Here is a 19051-nt window from a genome sequence, read left to right as displayed (position 1 = left end):
GGAAGGCAGGATGCAAGTTGGAATACGAGACTTTGGGTAAGTGAGGATTGTTCCAACTCCTCACACCAGGGGGAGAGGGATAAAAGGGGAATGATCAGCTGGGCTGCGGGAACTTGATAAAAAAAGTAATTCTTGGAGGTGTCAGTGAAACTCTATTAACTCCTTGCTGAAGTTAGTGAAATTTGCTATCAGCATTTTTATCTGTAATACCTGAAGATGATTCTCACTCTCTGGTAGGAGTGCCAAAAAAATAGTGAATGACTCATGAATATGAACCAAATATAAATACCATATAATGTATTACATTTTCTGATATATAGTTCCAAAGGATGCAATACTAAATGTGTGTTTAATTTGATATAAACATTAAATACTTTGTTTTGGCATTTAATACATCCTTACGCAATGTTATCATATATTATATATATCTCTATCATCATACACAGATGACACAGAAGCATATACAAGAAAATGTTTTCCTTCTGGAAAGGAGAGAAGGAGAGGAGCACTAAAGACCCTGCAAAAAAGAAAAAGCCTCATAGTTTTAAATTTAAAGTAAATATAAAAGTAATTAAACCCAACAACTACTGAATTTTAAGTGTAAAACCACACATTATTAATGATCACATAACCCAGTGGAATAGACACGTGTGGGTCCAGTCTTGCAAAGCCAATTTCATACATGCCTATAGTTCCTACACTCCAGGATCTCGCTTTCCTAAAGATTTGTTTGAAAATAATGCTGCTGTCCATGTGCTTAACCATGAAAAGCTGCACTGCCCAACAGCTCAGGAACTCCTGGGGTTTCAGAAGTCACGCAGATGATGGCCAGTGCAAACATTGGAAGGTTGGTTTCCTAATTACCTTTTAAGTATGTCCTTCTCACATGTTTAACATGCAAAAAATGCACATAAAATAGCCCCCAACACCGTTTCTCAGAGAAGTATCTACCTTCGAAATTGTCCTGGTTTTGTTAAAAAACAAGTTTCTCTTTTAGTGAATTTGCCTGTCAGCTAAAGCTTTTGTATTAGCTGCATTTTCCTGGAGAACCAGACACGTTTTGGTAAACATAGCAATGGAATGAGAAGTTTATTGATAAGCACGGATGGACATCTTACGAGAGGGGCAATGAGAAACAAGTGACCAAGAAACTGACCAACTGTGTATAACATTCCGTTCACGTGAATACTTCATATAAAAGTGGGAGATCACGAGGATCTCATCCCTTTCCTTTTTTCCCTTTTGCTTATGGCCGACAGTAGGAGAGGACCTTGCTCGTCATCCCTGTGAACTGAGGCCTAGTGAGAGACTGAATCCAGCTCCTGTTGGCTGCAGAATCCAATCCAGGACTTTGGATGGCAGCTCTGCAGTTGTTGAGACTTTCAAGATTGGTTTTGTATATTTTGTATTATTTTCTCTATTCTTATTAGTAGCATTAGTAAAACATTTTTAATTTTTCCAACTCTTCTCTCTCTGTCCTTCTTTTCCTCCCAATCACCTGTCCTTAGCGGGAAGGGGGGAGAGGGAGGGACAAAAGGGGGAAGGGGAAGAGGAGAGGAGGTTAACAATACATCTGCCAGGGTTTTATTGTCACCCCACAATCAAAACCCTTGACAGAAATTCAAGACTGAAACAAATCACAGGTGGGTTTATCAAGATGCCATCTTCCGGCCTTAAAGAAGAGTCAGTTTGTTGTCACCTGGTTTCTCTGCTTGGAAAAGACATCAAAATGAGCACCTGTTTGTGCAAATATTTCATTTATTTAATAAACTGGCCAGAAAAATACCACCACAAACCATTCTTTATACCATACAAAACACATTGAAAAATCCTTCAGTTATGTATAAGTTTATAAAAATAACTTAAAACACTATTCTATAAATCTCAGTAGAAATAAATTCGTTACCACGTAGAAATTTAGGTATAAGGCATTTTGCCCAGAGGGCTGCAGAATTTACCCCCTATTTACAGTGCACTACTAAACTCCTGAGAACCATTTAATAAAAGTAATCCAAACCTTTCTGCTACAACAGAGGGAAATGAAACAAAATAGATCAAAAAGCACATTAATTTCCATCACAAAGAGGCATTTTTACCATTTCTTGATAAATCTGTATATGCAGCTTATCCAATAAAGGAGGAATATTCAAAAATTTGTTATTTTTCATGGAAACCTCCGTTTTTAAAGTAGCATTTTCTTAATTAACTATAAAACAAAGCACAGATGGAACTAGATACAGCTTTCTAGGACGTATCTACACAAAAAAAATTTTCACTGTTGGTTTTTGGGGGTTAAGTGGGGGGTTTGTTTGCTTGGGGGGCAGGGGAGTGTTTGGCTGGGTTTTTCTTATTCTACTGGCCCACTAACCTGAGGAAAGTCTCAATACTACTGTGCTCAAAGTGGCCTGTGTAGACCTCAAACAGTGCAGCCCAGGATAGCTCATCTGGAAAGGAAGAATTTATTCAAATTTAATAAAATTGCACAGAGCTCTTGGAAGTATTAGTCATTCCAGATTGGAATTCTGTCAGTTCCAATCTGGATTAATTATAATCACATAAGCTGCAAAATAAAGCTAAGAAGATCACATCTGTGTTATGTGCATGCTTTTTACTGTCAGGGGAAAAAACCCAAACCTTTCAGTGCAGCAAGGCCTTAATAAAAAACACTTTCCTTTCTCACCAAGGAGAATGTTTTCAATAGTAAGTATCTCTAAAGTAAACAGTCACAACAGAGTCAGTTTGGAAGTCAAAAAATATGTTATTCTAGATGGCACTAAGCTTTTTTTCCCCAAGGGTATCTTCTTCCCTGTGATCAAGCCTGTAAATACAATTTCCCCTCCATAGGCATGTGAGCTGGTAAAACGCATGCTCATAAGGGGACCTTGCAATTGCTGTGTTAGAAACCAGTACACAGGGGCACTCGACAATTATCTGAACTTGGGGCACTATTCTTCAATTCAGAAGTTTTTTGTTCGTGTAAGAAACTAGAGAGGAATAAAAAACCAAACCAAACCAGCTCTTGTCCAGCTGTGCTCGCAGTTTTTCTGTCACTGCCCACCAGACAATGCAGGCTTCAGGCTATGACTTCATGAAAGCATTCGTTAGATGCCCTGCTAAGCAACAGCTCCACAGTCAATATTCCCATTGCATTGCTAATTGCCAGCCAGTCACCGCAAGTGACCAACTCTCACAGAGCTCTTCTCTTCTCAGGATGAGGGAACACTCTGGATAAGATCTACACATTTCTGCAGATGACTGAAGATGACTTCTCCCTAAACCTTTCTTCTGGATTGCAGGAGTCAGCCACTGCGATGAAAGTCAGTCTCTGGCAAAAGCAAGAATGGGGGTCTTTAACCTCAGCAACCAGCCTGAAGGGTATTTTCACCAGAACGTTTAGTCACGGACAGGGTGGTGAATATCTTAAAAGAAAAAAAAAAGACAAATTTTAGTGTGTCTAGAATGAATTTTCGCTTCTAGAAGACGAACCTGGCCATAGTGCTCAAAACCACAGCCATTTCTTAAAGTAATAAAATAATAATGAAAAGTATACATTTAAAATCCTTGCCACCAAATAGCACCCACGTATACAAATCCCTTTTTTTCTCTTCATTTACCTTATGGTCTTCCTTCTACAGCGGAAAAGAAAGAATTAAGGGAATCATGTAGCTTTGTACCACCTTTTGTCTTAATATTCCCAAAGATAACTTATTTGTTGGGAAAGTGAAGTTAATTCAAGGCTACAGCATTTGGAGACAACATGAACTTTGCCTCTGTACCTTTCTAGATATTATAGAAATGTGAAACTGATTGCTGATGTAGGTATTATGTGTGGGATCTGCATGCTCTGGACAATAGCTAAGAATCACTTCGTAAATTTAGTCTGAAAAAGCCCAGTTTTTGCTGCTTTCAAGTCACATTGAAAAAAATAACATTTTCAAGCATAACTACTTTAAAATTAAAAAGTACCAAATTCAAGAAGAAAAATTCTACAAAACCTTGTTTAAAATCAGAAGTTTACTATGCAAATAATTGCATAGTTAGGCATAGATATAATAGAAAAAGGAAAAAAGGAAATCAAACCCACTTCTATCTAAATGGTTCAAAGTTGCAATAATTAGCTATCATCAAAGCCATCTCTCAGGAAAAATGAACATAGCACAGAATAAAGTCTATACACATTTCAGTTATGCAAATAACACTGAAGTACCTAAAGATAATGGGGACCTGAAAGCCCCACAGTTCTCTAAGTAGGAGCTTTGCTGCCTTAAGGCTGCTAGCAGCTATTCAGAGAACATCAATGAATGATATACCTCTTCCACTTTCTATAAGCCTGTGAAGCATTACACAAATCAGGAACACAAATGCATGTCTAATATACATGGCAGAAGAACAGCAACATATGTAAACTATAGTGCATGGCTTGAGATAGGGTTTCCAACTCCTGGTTCTGATCCACCAACTGACAACATTTATTATTATCTCACTTTGAAAGATGAAGATTAAAAAGCACAGAATTTATCTGCTTTCTTCTCAGCCCAATTGCAAGCTCTGGCTGTGCTTGCCCGTTCCAACAGCCGTGGGTACCACGCAGCTCCCTAGCTCCAGCAAGCCAGCTGGGAGTCATTCGATAATTATTGGAAACAAGAGGTTTGGGACAGAATTTGTTAGTTATTCGAGTGAAGACAAAGCCTTAGAACCAAGGACTGGAAAGCCATCATTAGCTAACTCAAAGAATCACTCCAGCCTTCAGAAGACACTTTCTCTTCATCACAGATACTGGATTACACACACCTGTATTTCAAGCAGTGCAGCACAGCCTAGGCTGAGAGGTAATTCTCTGTAAGGCTGAGGTCCTACCAACCTGTGCTCACACTTATCTGCACTTTGCCTTGCAAGAAGTTCCTTTCAGAGTTCAGGTTTTCTGCACAATAAAATGCTGCCTACAATAAGAGAAGTGAAATCTGGCTCTGATTTGTAAGCAGTGAGAAATGGGACCCTCACCTCAGTCTTACAGTCTTCTTCAAGTTGAGTAATACCATTTTTCAACCAAGTGATTAGTACTAATGCCAGTAAAGATGTCAATATTTGACCCTGCAACACTGTCTCTTTCCTGCTCAGATCATACTTCATTTTCCTTAGTTTTTGCATGGATGTAAGATAAAAATAATCCTGATGTTATCCATCATTCTATTCATCCAGATATGTGCAGTCCTCATAAATTCAAAACAATTTTTAGCGTTTTTTCTATCAAAGAGTACCATGTACCATCTTGCACTTTGTTTTTTTGTTTATTGCTGAAGAGATTAAATTAAGTAACATGCATTAAAAAAACTCTTTGAAGACTGCCACTAAAAAAGATTGCTGTTCCCTGGAGCTTTTAAATAGCGTATTTTTCCTGAGCCAATTTCTTCCTCCTCCACTCAAACAAATATGATTATCTGAAATTACCTTCCTAAATTATGTCTAATCATCATTCTATTCAGTTTCAATTTTAGCAGCTCAGATGTCCAGAATAAATTATGACTATCATCCTCTCTTCACACTGCATATGCTAATATCCTGCTTGAGTTCACAGGTTTGAATGCCTCAGAGTGCCCCCTCCAAAGGGCCTCTGGTAAGATGAGGACCTGCCAACCCTCTTTAGGGGCTTCCAAGAACACCATTAGATGCTGCTACAGAAAGAAAAACCCAGAATCTGTGTTGCTGATGTTTTGAAGATCATTCAGATTGCCAGCAGTCCATTCCATTAATGGAGCTCATATTATATTTCTTGTATTTGTGTGGAAACACAAGAGAAGTGGACTTCAGTTCTGCAGAGCAGCATCCTGGTGTTATATACTAATATATGTAACCAACACACGCAGGTAAAAACGCAGATTCTGTACAAAGACCTACAGAGGTGATAATACAATTTTTGAAGGGATCCTCAGCTAACATAAACTAGTCCTAATGAAACTAAGATCAGGGGAGCATCTCCGATTTCCTCCACCTGTTGGAGAAAATTAAGCTCTTCCTTAAAGAGGAACAGCAAGACAAACACAAGAAAAAAATGGTTATGTGGCCTCGTGTACTTCACTTTAAAAGTGAAGTCCTAGAGAGAAAAGAAGAGATCTTTAAAAGGGTAGAAATAATTGTCATGTAGCTGGTTCCCTTCCGTAGCACCAGTTTATAAGTTTGAGTACACATATATAAAAAAAATGAGCTTTGACAACCACTTTAGGAGAAATAGTATCTGAAGCCTTCATAAATGGATTTTTGAGTGGGAGGAAAAGTCTGTACTTCCCAGTAGAGGGAGCACTGGATTTGGGGAGACCATAAACATTTCACAAATGAGCAACACTAGGAAAAAAAATCCCAGATTAAACCTAAATGTTAGATTTCTAAATACTACAAACAGATCATTTCCTGTCCTTCCTTCCCCTCTTACTTTCCCCTAAATTCAGACCCTTTTAATAGAGCTCTGATGTTCAGATTTCCAACACCTTACCCCAGAATGCTATGGAAGCTGAGATATGAGGTGACTTCATATACAAACCTCTGCACAGACAGGATGAATTCCTATGGTGCTGTCCAGTTGTTCTTTTGTCATCCCACATTTAATAGCAGCTGCAAACCCTTGGGTGACTTCTCCAGCGTTTGGACCAAGGACATGGAAACCAATGACTCTCTCCTAAATAGCAAAGACAATGAAATGCAAGCACAGTCATGCATTCAGTTCTCTTTAGACAACATCCAAGGTTTTCTTACTCAGAGTACATAATTCTGTCAAACATACCACGAATTAATGTAACCACACAAATGTGAACTATCATTAGCATCAACGAATGGGAGATAGCCAGTATAGTTTTGTTCTCTCTTCAAAAAGGAAAAGATTCAACTAGGAACTCAAGAATCAGCTTCCTCACAAAGTTTTGTGCACAAATCCTCTGTTCACATCAGCAGCATACGAATTTAGCACATACCATAGTTTATGCTTGATTATTGCCTGTGTCCAAATTGCAAACACTTAAATTTAATTCAGACAAACTACCCACCAATTTTGACAGACTGCTTGCCTAAGTAAAGATGAGCACCTTGCACAAAGGTTTGCAACATGAGGGCCTGTGCTAGGTGGTTACATGCTGTGTATCTATTGAAGAAACTTCAGTTTGATAGCTGCTTGCAGGAAAAGGCCACAAGCTGAAGCTCTGGTTATCACATCTGCACTACTGTCCAACTGCAAAATACATCGAACTGTGTTACATCCTCAGCAAACACCCAGCAGAACAAGCTGTACTGACTTGACTTGCTTTTCTTAAAGAAAAACTTGCTTCTATAAGAAAAGCAAGTCTCTAGCAAATGCCAACTGCTGTGGGCTTCAGTGGCTTTCAGGGCATTAATCAGATTTTGCTGAGCATAGATGTAGCCTAGTTGGGTATCAAAAGTTATCTGCTCCTCCCACAAAATATCACATATAAGGTAGTGTGGATACTTAGTACACTGAAAGGTTAGTTTTCTTTCACCAAGCCTGAGGACTTAGACTTACCACAGGGTTTATTTATATAAGAAAAGCTATAATTCTGTAATAACTGAAACTGAATTATCCTTATTTTCCTTTAAAAGTATGTACACATGTAAAAATAAAACCATAGTAATAAAATTGGGGTAAACTACAGTTACTGAACAAAGTTTTCATCCAGGTTAACTTTTAGACACTTAAACACATTCCAAATTTTCAAGAGAAGAAGTGGAAATGAATGAAACACTTCAAATCACCATTAAGCCTTTTCATTTTCTTAAGTAACTTTTAATTAGGAACATGGGTTCTAAAGTAGCTTCCACACTAGCACAAACTCCTCCAGAAAGAGATGGGCAAAACCAGACAGGTTTGTAAATTTTACAAAATGGTGACACAATGCTTAAAAGAACTGCAGTAAGATAAATCTGTATTAAGATTTATCGTATTATTAAAATCAACCAAGCTCTTACTGAAAAGATGATGATCATTCCGAGGGGGCACATCAATTCTTTGACGAATTAGTAATATTTTTTGTGCTTGAGCAGGTACTGTACATTTCCATAGCCAGGAAGTTTTACCCTACTCCAAGGATAATCCTGGCATGATCACCCTAAATGAGATTTGTACAGGCGAGATACATTAATCCTGTTAGCATGATCTCAAGAGTTTTTGCAGACACATGTGGATTTGCAGAGGTAACAAGTTGTGATGGTTTCTGCGACCTCAATTTCAGAGAGAAGAATCTCCCAGGAAAGAATGTCCCAGTTTGGGGAAGGAAGAATAAGATAAACGGATAAGATTTCTAACCATTTTTACATGCATTGATTCACTCACTTTTCAGATTTAACAAACAGTCTCAGAGATCTCTACTTCTTGTTTTACATAAATGGAAAAAGTACCATATACCAATGATAACGGCAGAATTTTCTATTGTACTGAGGGCCATTTTTTAATAAACAAAAGCACTGTATCACTATAAATATTTATTAAATTTTAAAAGGTACAAAAAATTAAATTAATTTTTAATTTGTTAAAAATAACCTATTTACAAGCTGTGGTTTCAACGGTCCCTGAACACAGAGCTGCCGTCTTCCCTGGAAAGAAACATGCACTTACATTATCTTGAATATTGCAAATTATCTTTGCATAGCATTTGTTGTTGTCTCTGGATGGCACAGTCCATTCCAGTGGCCAGAAATGACTATGGTACACCTGGAAATACAACACAGGTTAAAAAAATAAAGTTGTGTAATTCCACAGCAGAGCATCATCTTCCAAAATTGGCAGATTATCTTAATTTGTCTTTTCTACCTCCAAAGGCAGAGCTGCACTACTGACTGCAACTGCTTTTCAAAAAGCTTTAAACAATTGTGACACAGCACAAAGATAAACTACTAATAACCTTTTATTAGTGATTGGCCATGCATGCAGAATTTGCAACACTTGAAATCCAGGTGAGATTCTTTCGCCCTGATGAATGCCAAAGAAGGAAGCCTCTACAAAACAAACACTAGTGTCACCCAGTAAATAAATTTAAAAAACAAAGGCAGTTCTAAGTGTATTACACTTCCAGGAAGCATTTCACCATGCTCTCATCAAATAAGACAAATACAAAAGACTGTATTGTCTCAGGGTCTACCCAGGATGAAGGCAAAACTGTTTCTCAGAGCAGAGGAAGGATAAAATGGCCTCAGTCTGGGTTTAGGAGACATGAGGGCATGCTTTTCTGCATGGTCTCTCAGATTATGTAGCAATACAAGATAGGAAGTACATACAAAAAACCCAAATGAACAACAAAAACCCCAACAAAAACCTGCTTGTCCACCTGTCACAGCATGTATCTCAGAAAATGATGGGGTGTTTTGAGGCACAGTTCTACCCAGAACTCTCAGCAGCTCCCATGATAAGTTAACCTCAGAATGATTACTATTTGAAGGAGGTTTTTAATTGATCACAACTCCAGTAAAAATATGTCCCTGCACAAACTAGGAGAGTCAGCTCAATGTTTTCCATATTAATGAGGTTACAAAGGATTTATAAGCATCACTATCTGAAGCTGAACGTAACAGACCTGAATGACAGATGCAACTCAATAATCTTACTGAAGCTTGCAAAAGCCAATATGGTGACATGATAAAAGAGGTCAAAAATGGTTCTGAAAACGGAAAGTGCATTTTCCACAAAGAAGGGTTCAGTGTTTCACATGTAATGGCAAGAATTTATCTCAATAAAAAAACCTGACAGTGTATATACAAACTTTGTGGGGAGAACAGAATTTAAATCCCTGCCCTGTAGTCAGGTTAACAGCACTTGACACACTGCCATAAATAAAGTAAATAAGTCATATTTACTTCTTTTCTCCACAGTCCAAATCAAAAAAATAAAACAGGTAAAGCTAAGAGGGGGAGACAAGTTCTCAACTTCATGAGCCATCATGTATCTGCTTATTTCCCCAAATAATGCTCCTCAGGCGATCTTCACAGGACATAAAAGTTCACCTTATTGTCAGACTCCCTCCTCTCATGTTTTCTGTAATGTGGTCTGTATAGTATTTTGTAAGAACAGCCTCAGGCACAAAGTGCGTACATATGTCTAATTTCACTCTTGACCAGTAATCCTAGCCAATGAAAAGGGATCACTCACGTGAGTAAAATTAAGTGCATACCTCCTTGCAGAGTAAAAAATAAACAGGAGAAATGAGCATAAAAACATTTGGCTTTATAGAGAAAAAATCTGGGAATTTGCCACACTGTAGCTACAAAAAGCTCCAACTTGACATTAAAACCAATGTACTGTTTCCAACACATATCCAGCTTTAATTTGTCCTAAATATTTGCAGACACAAATAAACCTTTACTTTTTTTGTAACCAAATATTCCATCTTCAAGCCCTGTTTGCCAAAAATAGAACATATTTGCAACTGGAGCTATTGGAATTGTGGACTGTTTTTATAACATGTCTAGGAAGTGCCAAGGAAGATAAAAATGTAACTAGTCACCTCCTCCCCTTACATCAGAGCACAGAATGCAGTTTTAGTTGACTCTTATTTTAAACTTATTTAAACTGGGAACTTAAAATCCAGATGAAATTAAAACATTTACCTCAATGTTTTCCTCCCCAAACTTCTCCACTGCGGCCTCTTCAGAATACCCACAGGCTCCATATTCAAGAGGAGTGAATACAGTGGTTGGAACATTCACATAGTCACACTGTGTGTCATTCAAAACAAAACATCACACTACATTAGTACTAAGATCAGCACAATGGGTAAAAATTGAGTAGTCTGAAATTCAAACAGGAAAAAAACTTGGATTATTTATAATTCCAAAAGCTACTTTTTTAAATTAAAAAAAAATGTTTTAAATTAAGCTACAGTTTTGGTGTTGTCCCTCTCAGAAATGTTAATTAGAGCAAGAACAAAATGACACTTTAAAGCCACACTGACATTAGTATGTGCAGATTAAAAGGAAGAAGAAACTCAGTGCCCTCCTTTAAAATGTTCCAGATCACAGGTCGCATGGGAGATAAACATTAAATTGTCCAACTGCTTCTACAGAGCGTGCTACTTTAACCAGGAATGGTGCAAAGAAAAAAACACCAAACACCACCTAGTTCTTTGATCTAGGAGATGCCAAAGAACCAAATACATAACTACAGGCACTTGGAGGGACAGCTAGAACTAGAGCTGATAGCATGTGCCTGATCACATCTCATGAAAGGCAAACACTGATCCCTGACTTCACTGGAGCTTTAGGGTGTCCTACAGGCTCACTCTCTGGGCAACCTGCTTACACTTGACCACACTCAGCATAAAGAAGTTTTTTCTTATGTTTAAATGGAATTTTCCTGTGTTTCAGTTTTAACCCATTGCTTCTTGTCTTTGCACTTTATATCACTGAAAAGAGTCTGGCTCCATCTCCTTTATTCTCTACCATCACGTAGGAACACACATTGATATAAGAGCCTCCCAAGCCATCTCTTCTGTAAGGTATAAGTAGTCCCAGCTGTCTCGGCCTCTCCTCCTGTGTCAGATGCTCCAGTCCCTTAATCATAGTCACAGCCCTTTGTTGGACTCACCCTAGTTTGTCCATATCCTTCTTCTACTGGGAAGCCCCAAACTGGACACAAAATCCAAACCTGTCTCGCCAGTGCCAAGTGGAGGGAAAAGGCCACATCCCTTCACCCACTGGCAATGCTCTGCCAGGATGCATCTGCAGGATGCAGTCTAGGATGCCACCGGCCTTCTTTGCTATGTATGCCATAGTGCTGGCTCACAGTCAGCTTGTCCTCCAGACCCCCTAGAGTCTTCTCTACACAGCTGCTTTCCAGCTGGTGGGTCCCCAGCCTGTGCCCATGCATGGGGTTACACCTCTCCAGGTGCAGGACTTTCCAATTCTCCTTGCTGAATTTCATGACATTCCTGTCAGCCCATTTCTCCAGTCTGACAAGGTCCCTCTGAGCGACAACACAACCATCTGCTGCGTCAGTCACTCCCCCCATCTGCAAACTTGCTGAGAGTGCACTCTGTCTCATTATCCAGATCAGTAACGAAGATGTCAAATGGTACTGGACCAAGGAACCAACCCCATGGTATCCCACTAGTGACCTGTCTCCAGCTGGTCTTTGTAATGCTGGTCACAACCCTTTAAGCCTGGCAGTATACTCCCAAAACAGGGTTCTTTACGTGGTGTGCATACAAATGAGCCAAATTTAGCACACAGAGGCGAGATATTGTTTATTGCAGAGCTGCACGAGTCTGGATGCTGGAATAAAGCCAGCATGCCAGCAAGAAAAGTAAAAGGCATTATATACAAAATCTTATCACTACATTCACACCCTAAAGAGCCAACTGGTCACAGATTTGCATATTGCATTACGTAATCATTTTAGTGTAAAATGAGCAACATTCAGCTAAAGGACACTTTATGCAACACTCTCGAGATATGTGTTAAAGTAAAACTCAACTAATTGTGCAGGTTGCAGAATGTCTAAAGCTGCAAGGTCAGTAGTGTCTGTAGTTTGTGACTAGGTGTTTTGTAAGTCACTCTTTGTTATATGAGTGGACTGACCTAAAACTGAAGGGATTTATGTATCTTTAGGTTAGCAATTGCTGACAGGATTCATTCTTTCAAGTGATGACAGCAGTTCAGCTGGTTTTCAGCCCACCTCACGGCCCACTTAGCTAACCCGTACTTCATTGGTTTGTCTATGAGAATGTTATGAGACACAGCATCAAAAGCCTCACTGGTGTCAAAGCAAACAACATCCACTGCTATCCCCATATCCACCAAATCAGTCATTTTTCACAGAAGGCCTGCAGGCTGGTCAGCTCTAATTTCTAGTGATTTTAATTTCTACGGATTTCAACTCTATTTACTTTAATTTGGGACTGAGGATCAACTAAGATGCTGCTTTATATTCTTTCCCCACCTATCCATAAGACTTCATTATGTTTCATTATGATTCACCCAGATTTGTTACAACAGCAAAGCAAGCCAGGTTCCCATTTAAGTAGTTACTCATTTCTTGGACTCACTGAAAGAGATGATGCTTTCTTTGGCAGCATAAGGATTTTCATACCTTGAGAGACAGTTAGCTGGCATAAAATGGAAATTAAGACATATCCATAGTATTGCAGCAAAAAAAAAAAATTCTGGCTCCAGCTACATTTTCAATATAATTTTGCCTGGCTGATGTAATGACATTATGCACACTGATTCAGGATTCTGTTACCGCAATACCTGCCAGCCTAAAACAAACAACTCAATCAGGCTCTAAATCCGACTGACAGCTGAACTTGATACGAATACAGCAGGATCTGAAAAACCTTTATGCTCACACCCTGTGGTTATGAAGGTGAGACAAGCACCCACATCGATGGTGCTTGGATAACAGTTCTTTAAAGGCACTCTCCTTTCCTCCTGGTTTAAACATAAGGTATAAATGAGCACCCATGTTACTCCTATTTGGACTAACACACCTTGACTGAAACCTACAATTGCACTACTATGAAACGTAAACACTGAATTGACGAATTCAACATCTCGGGTATAAGTACATGCTGACTTACAGGTACATTTGATCTTCCTTTGTGTCTATATTAAATTATAAACAGAACTACGTATTACATTGAAAACATGGATAAGAAGTGAAAAAATTAGTAGAAATAACATTGAAAATGAAGAGCATCATGAAACCCTTTTATACTCTAGGGACAGTAGGTAGGTTTAGTGAACTGCCTATGAATTAGAGTTAAAGCATTTAATGGGATGGGAATGAATGCTGACTTTTAGGGAAGACAGTAGAGTTAAAAACAAGTTAAATGATCTCAGTTAATTGTAGTATCATTATACTCTGAGAGAAAAACAAAACCTCTTAATAGGAAAAAAAAAGAGAGTACTGCAAAATCCATAAGGTTTTAATTTCATCCTACACAATTAGCAGAACATATCTGCAGTAATAACTTTGCAAGCAGAAAATTAAAGTGATCATCAGAGCTAACCCTTAAAAGGCCACTGAATTTACCATGAACAATCAGGCTTGCATTCTGGACTTAGGAGTAGAGCAACAACAGCGTTTTGTGGCAACTGGTTCCTTACCTTAGTGGTTGCCCCACCATAAAGTCGTTGAACTAACAATCTTCCTGCCTGGATTGCCACTGGTGTGAGCTCCAGCTTGTCCTGCAGTATATCACCAACAGCATAGATATATGGCACATTTGTTTGCTCCTCATCGTTGACAGGAATTTTTCCTGTTCTGAAATTTGAATTAACAAGAAAAAACATTTAACTATTCTGCTGAGAAGACTGGAAGTCTAAATAACCTTGCAGGAGTTAGGCCCTTTAGCTTTAAGAGAAAGACACATATTTAAAGTATGAGGAAAAGAAGCCATATTCATAGTCATACAGTCTTGGGCAAGAATGTAACACAGTGCCAATTTTAGCAAAACATAGAGGAACTTACACACCGAATAAACAGGCAGCCTGGAAAGATGAAATTCATAAATCCTTTCCTCAAACACCCTCTACTACCAGCTGAGCTGTGTATAGGCAACCTGAAGTAGTTTCTATAAGCTTACCCTTCAGGCTTCTGCACAGAGACTGGTCAAGCTGTTAGACAGTCAGCTTAAGGGACAGCCAGCAAGCTTTTTAGCATTAAGTGTACTGAGCTAATGGAAGTTTTTAATTATTAATATTTCCTGCTTCATTAATAAATAAAATAGTGCAGTAACCACTGCAGGAAACACTTGTAACAGGGAAACCTAATCAGACAGGCACAGAAAGAGTCATGCAGTTACTTGAGGGGCCAGCAGTGATTCCTGTATTAAAATCCAACTTTCTCAATTTTGTTTCAGTTACCAAATATACATTTCACGGTAATAATTTTATCGTTCATTCTATTCAGCTAATAATAGGTGTCCTGATGCCAGAAAGATGTGTGCTGTTCTACAAGACAAAATGAGTCTGCCAATTTTGAGTGGCCCAAAATTTCCACTTATTTAGAACATCACAACAGTTCGCTCCAGCAACATTAGTCACTATGTTCACATATAAGCTGCCCTCTGCACTGTTCTCCCATGGACCACCAAGGCAAGTTCATGGTCCTGCATCTTGTCTTCAAAGGGAACATCATCTAGGACACACACGACTAGAAGACGTTTTGGTTACAAATACTGAAAATGTTACCCATAGCTCCACTCCCTGGTGCAACAACCTCACTACATTAAACATGAAATGCTCCTCTACAGGAGACAGACTGTTCCCAAGGGATGCTCTAAGGCAAGAAATAAACTTCTCTAAAACACATCATCAACTGCAACTGCGAGTCTAAGCAATGCTACTTTGACTACATTTTAAAATAAACTTATAGCAGCATTTACACTAAAAACGTAAACAAACCATGCCACACTAAAAGCCTATATGAACAAACAGATCTCTGCCCCAAGAGGTAGTAGAGAGAAAAAAAAAAAAGAGACAGGAATAAGAGTATGAGGAAAACTGACAGATGCTAGAAAGCCCAGTCACTGGAAGAAGCTGAGACTGACCTGTGAACCTAGACAGAATGGAAAGACACTTTTGACTCTCAGTATTTAGGAACTGACATTTCAGTATCAAAAGAGTAAATGTGGCAGCACTATGGCAGAGAATGCAGCCATCTGGTACATGGTCTCCTACCCAAGCATATGCAAACAGGAAACAAATTTTTCCTCAAAGCGTTTGAATGTCTGCACCCCACTACCACTGTAATAACAAATGAGAGAAGCTCAGCAGTCAGTGGTGTACAGACAGACAAGCCGTCCTTACTTTTCATTGATCTGCACTCCAACTTTGTCCAAACCGATGTTTCTTGTGCATGAATCTCTTCCAATTGCTATCAACACCTGCAAAACAGCAATGCACGTTACTGATTTATTAAAACCTCAAAGGAGCATTTGCATGTAGCTATCTATTATTTTATGTTACACTATAGATTAGTACCTAAGGTTCAGTCACATTAAGATTAGTAAGTTTGATACCCATTGTACATTCATTGAGTTCAAGACAAGCCACACCATCACCATGACCTAACAAAAACAGGTCGTAATGATAAGATTAAATACAGCCAAATAGCTTTCCCTGGAGAAATACCCCAAGAGTATTCCAAATGAATTGGTTAGGGTCAGATTCTTTATTTCTTTACATTTTTATACCAAAGTGTTATACCATATAGCTACCAGAGCTGATGACCCCAAAATGCTCCATAAGGAAACGACTCTTTAGGAAGGAAACTCAGATGCTTAGGCAAATAGAAAGACCCTAAAATAATCTTTGTTTTCATCAGAAAATATCGTTTACTTATATAGGCTCTCAGCCAAGTCACTGCCAAAGAATATTATTTGCTTGATATTATTTGTTCGAACAGTTGTCCAGAATGATGGACAGACCAGGCCAAATTCTTAGCCATCCTGTCAACTTGGCTACCTTCAGAAGCAAAACAAGTTCCAGCCTATATTACCACAAGGAAAAGCGTTATGTGCTTTGCAGTCTTGGACAACTGCCAAGGTAACTAAGCTATGCTTCTCATACAACAATCAAGAGCTGTGCTGACGGAATTCTAGATCTGCTTCAAGTCTTTTAGATGACCAAGCATGCCAGACCTTCAGAGCTGAAGGTCTTAAAATGCATCACACACAGTTCATTGCTTCTTTGAGGAGTGACAGCATTTCACTGAAAGATGCAGTAGCAATAAGAAACCAGAAGTTTCCTTAATGAAAACATGGCAGTGATTTGCTGGCTAAGAAGCTTTCACTACTATGGACCAGGAAAAATAGTATTACAACACAGTGCAAGAGCACTGTTGTTGCTGTTAAACCTTCTCATAATATTAGCCCTCAGACGCACTCAGGCATGTCCTTCTTATGGAATGACTGATGCACTATACAGGTAAACGAGGTCACTGGCACACAGTATTTGCACTCTAAAATCCCAAGTGTGTGTTTCTTCATGCATTTTGGGTAGTTCCAAATACTTTATTCACGACTATTTTTTTTTTTTTCAGCATCAAGCTTAAGAAAATTAGTGGGTTGAGGGATGATGGAAACAGTCAACCCAACATATAATGGCATACCTGCACACTGCAATTTTACTGTTTTAAGTGTGTAATGAAGTTCCCTGACTGACTTGCTACAGGCCATTAGTTGTTTTTGTGAAAATGCTGGGTCAAATATAGGTCTTGAGAAGGCATGACACCTGTTTGTTTAGTTCTTGCAGAGATCATTGTTTTGCGCTAATTCCAGATCATGTTTTAGTTACTGTGAAAGCTATTAGAAATGATCACTTATTGTTTATGTCAAACATCCCACTGGGGAAAACTCCTGCAACTGATTCCACGTGGCCAAGCGCATCTACATCGCTAAGCTAAGAAACAGGTTTCACAACCATGCAAGTGCACATGGGACTCATGCCCACGGATTCTGGGACTTCTGTCACATTACTTACCTCTTGATTGTGTGCAATTAGCATATTGTAGTGATTAAAATAACTTTGAAAAACTAAACTATGGATAAAGACACCCCACAAAATCTCAACATTAAGTGGAAGGTTATCTCATGTTCTTTGTGTGTATAGACAGGACTCACAGTATTGTATTCGCCTTCAATTATTTCGTTCCCATTTGTGGACTTGGCTATAACTTTCAGTCTTCCAGGAGTTCCTTCCTCAATCTGCTCAACCTACAACATTAGATGAAAAAAAAAAGTTCTGTTTCAAATAAAGGTATGCAAATGTCCCACCACTTATCTTACAACCGAAATGAGCGTTTAACCATCACCTAAAATTCAAGTGTTCATTCTAAAGATATTTTCACCTTTCTCTAGATTTGTGACTACTACTTACATATTTAAACATTTTGGTTTATCTCCATGCATTTATTCTTATGCAATAAGACTTTGTTTCTGTTTATAAAAGTTGATTAATAGCTAAGTTCTCGTCCAAATCCACCACATGATTTGCTGGTATCAACTGGGACAGAGGAGGTGAGGAGGAAGGGAACTCTTTCAAGACTTGAAAAAACCATTAGATATTTTCTCTAACTGCACCTTGAGGGTCATCATGCCTTCCACCCATGGGAAGTCACAGTCACAGCTCAGCCCTTAAGCACTAAAAGCCTTTGATCTGTTTCACTATCAGTCCAACATGTAAAGTTGCCATGGCCTTGCAGGACAGGGCAGCAGCTGGCTAAGGGACTTTGAAGCTGCATAGGTGGATTCTCTTCTGTTCTCATCAATGTTCACTGGACTGTGAGGAGATCACTGGAAACCCCCAGCGACCTTCCTTCCCTTACCCTCCCTGGAATGGCAAGGTGCCCCCGCTGCTTCCCACGAGTGGCTGTACGTACAAGAGATATGTATACATGCAACACTAAATTCTGGGATATTCTTAGTGTCCATTCCACAGAAGAAAAGGTACTTTTCAACAGCTGCTCTAGCTCCTGCTTCATATTCAGTATTTGAAGACAGAAACAGCAAAAATTCTGATGGAAGTTCTCCTCTCCTTTTTAATTTAAAAAATCCCAAACCTTCTTTGCCATTCTACCAACTATGTTAAACTGCTTCTATACAAAGGCATTATTTATAATTCTTCATCTTCTCTCTTCAAACATCCCAACAAAGGGTTTTAATAAGCACAAAATGCATAACTTCAAAAACAATGTTTGAAAGAGACGAGAAGACTTGCTAAAAACATATCCAGCAATTTGAATCGAAGGATATGCTCAACTAAAAACAGGGCCAAATATTTTGTTCCCATTGAAATCACAGACATGTAGCAAAGGGACAGGGTAAAATACACAAAAGTGTATTTTATGACTAGGGTGATGGACTCCTCTTTGGACATATATGGAGGAGACCACCCGTCGTTTAGCTGAAGTACAGTAGAATCATTTTGGTTACAAGAGATCCTCAGGACCATCAGGACCATCAAGTCCAACCACATCCTAACTCTAGCACTAAACCATGTCCCTAAATGGTTTGAGGCTTTATGAAGGGCAGTAAGCTTTTATGCCTTCAACCTTGGC

General features: G+C 38.8%; 1 protein-coding gene across 5 annotated transcripts in view; it reads right to left on the bottom strand.

Annotated features, from left to right (window-relative positions):
• Nucleotides 1-1740: 1740 nt before the first annotated feature.
• The window catches only part of TXNRD1 (thioredoxin reductase 1), a 49914-nt gene continuing 32603 nt past the window's right edge, over nt 1741-19051 (bottom strand). For all 5 annotated transcript variants that reach the window (XM_065839574.2, XM_065839590.2, XM_071798612.1 and 2 more), the window contains 7 exons: nt 17616-17708; nt 15802-15878; nt 14098-14254; nt 10600-10707; nt 8615-8710; nt 6536-6670; nt 1741-3419 (listed from right to left, as the gene is read on the bottom strand). In XM_065839574.2, coding sequence (XP_065695646.1) covers nt 3357-3419; nt 6536-6670; nt 8615-8710; nt 10600-10707; nt 14098-14254; nt 15802-15878; nt 17616-17708 — 729 coding nt within the window. In that variant the 3' untranslated portion in view covers nt 1741-3356. The remainder of the gene's footprint in view (nt 3420-6535; nt 6671-8614; nt 8711-10599; nt 10708-14097; nt 14255-15801; nt 15879-17615; nt 17709-19051) is intronic.

This window comes from Patagioenas fasciata, chromosome 1, assembly GCF_037038585.1.
Source record: "Patagioenas fasciata isolate bPatFas1 chromosome 1, bPatFas1.hap1, whole genome shotgun sequence".
Lineage (NCBI taxonomy): Eukaryota > Metazoa > Chordata > Aves > Columbiformes > Columbidae > Patagioenas > Patagioenas fasciata.
The sequence above is the reverse complement of the archived record's forward strand: the minus strand, read 5'-3'. Positions and strand labels throughout refer to the sequence as shown.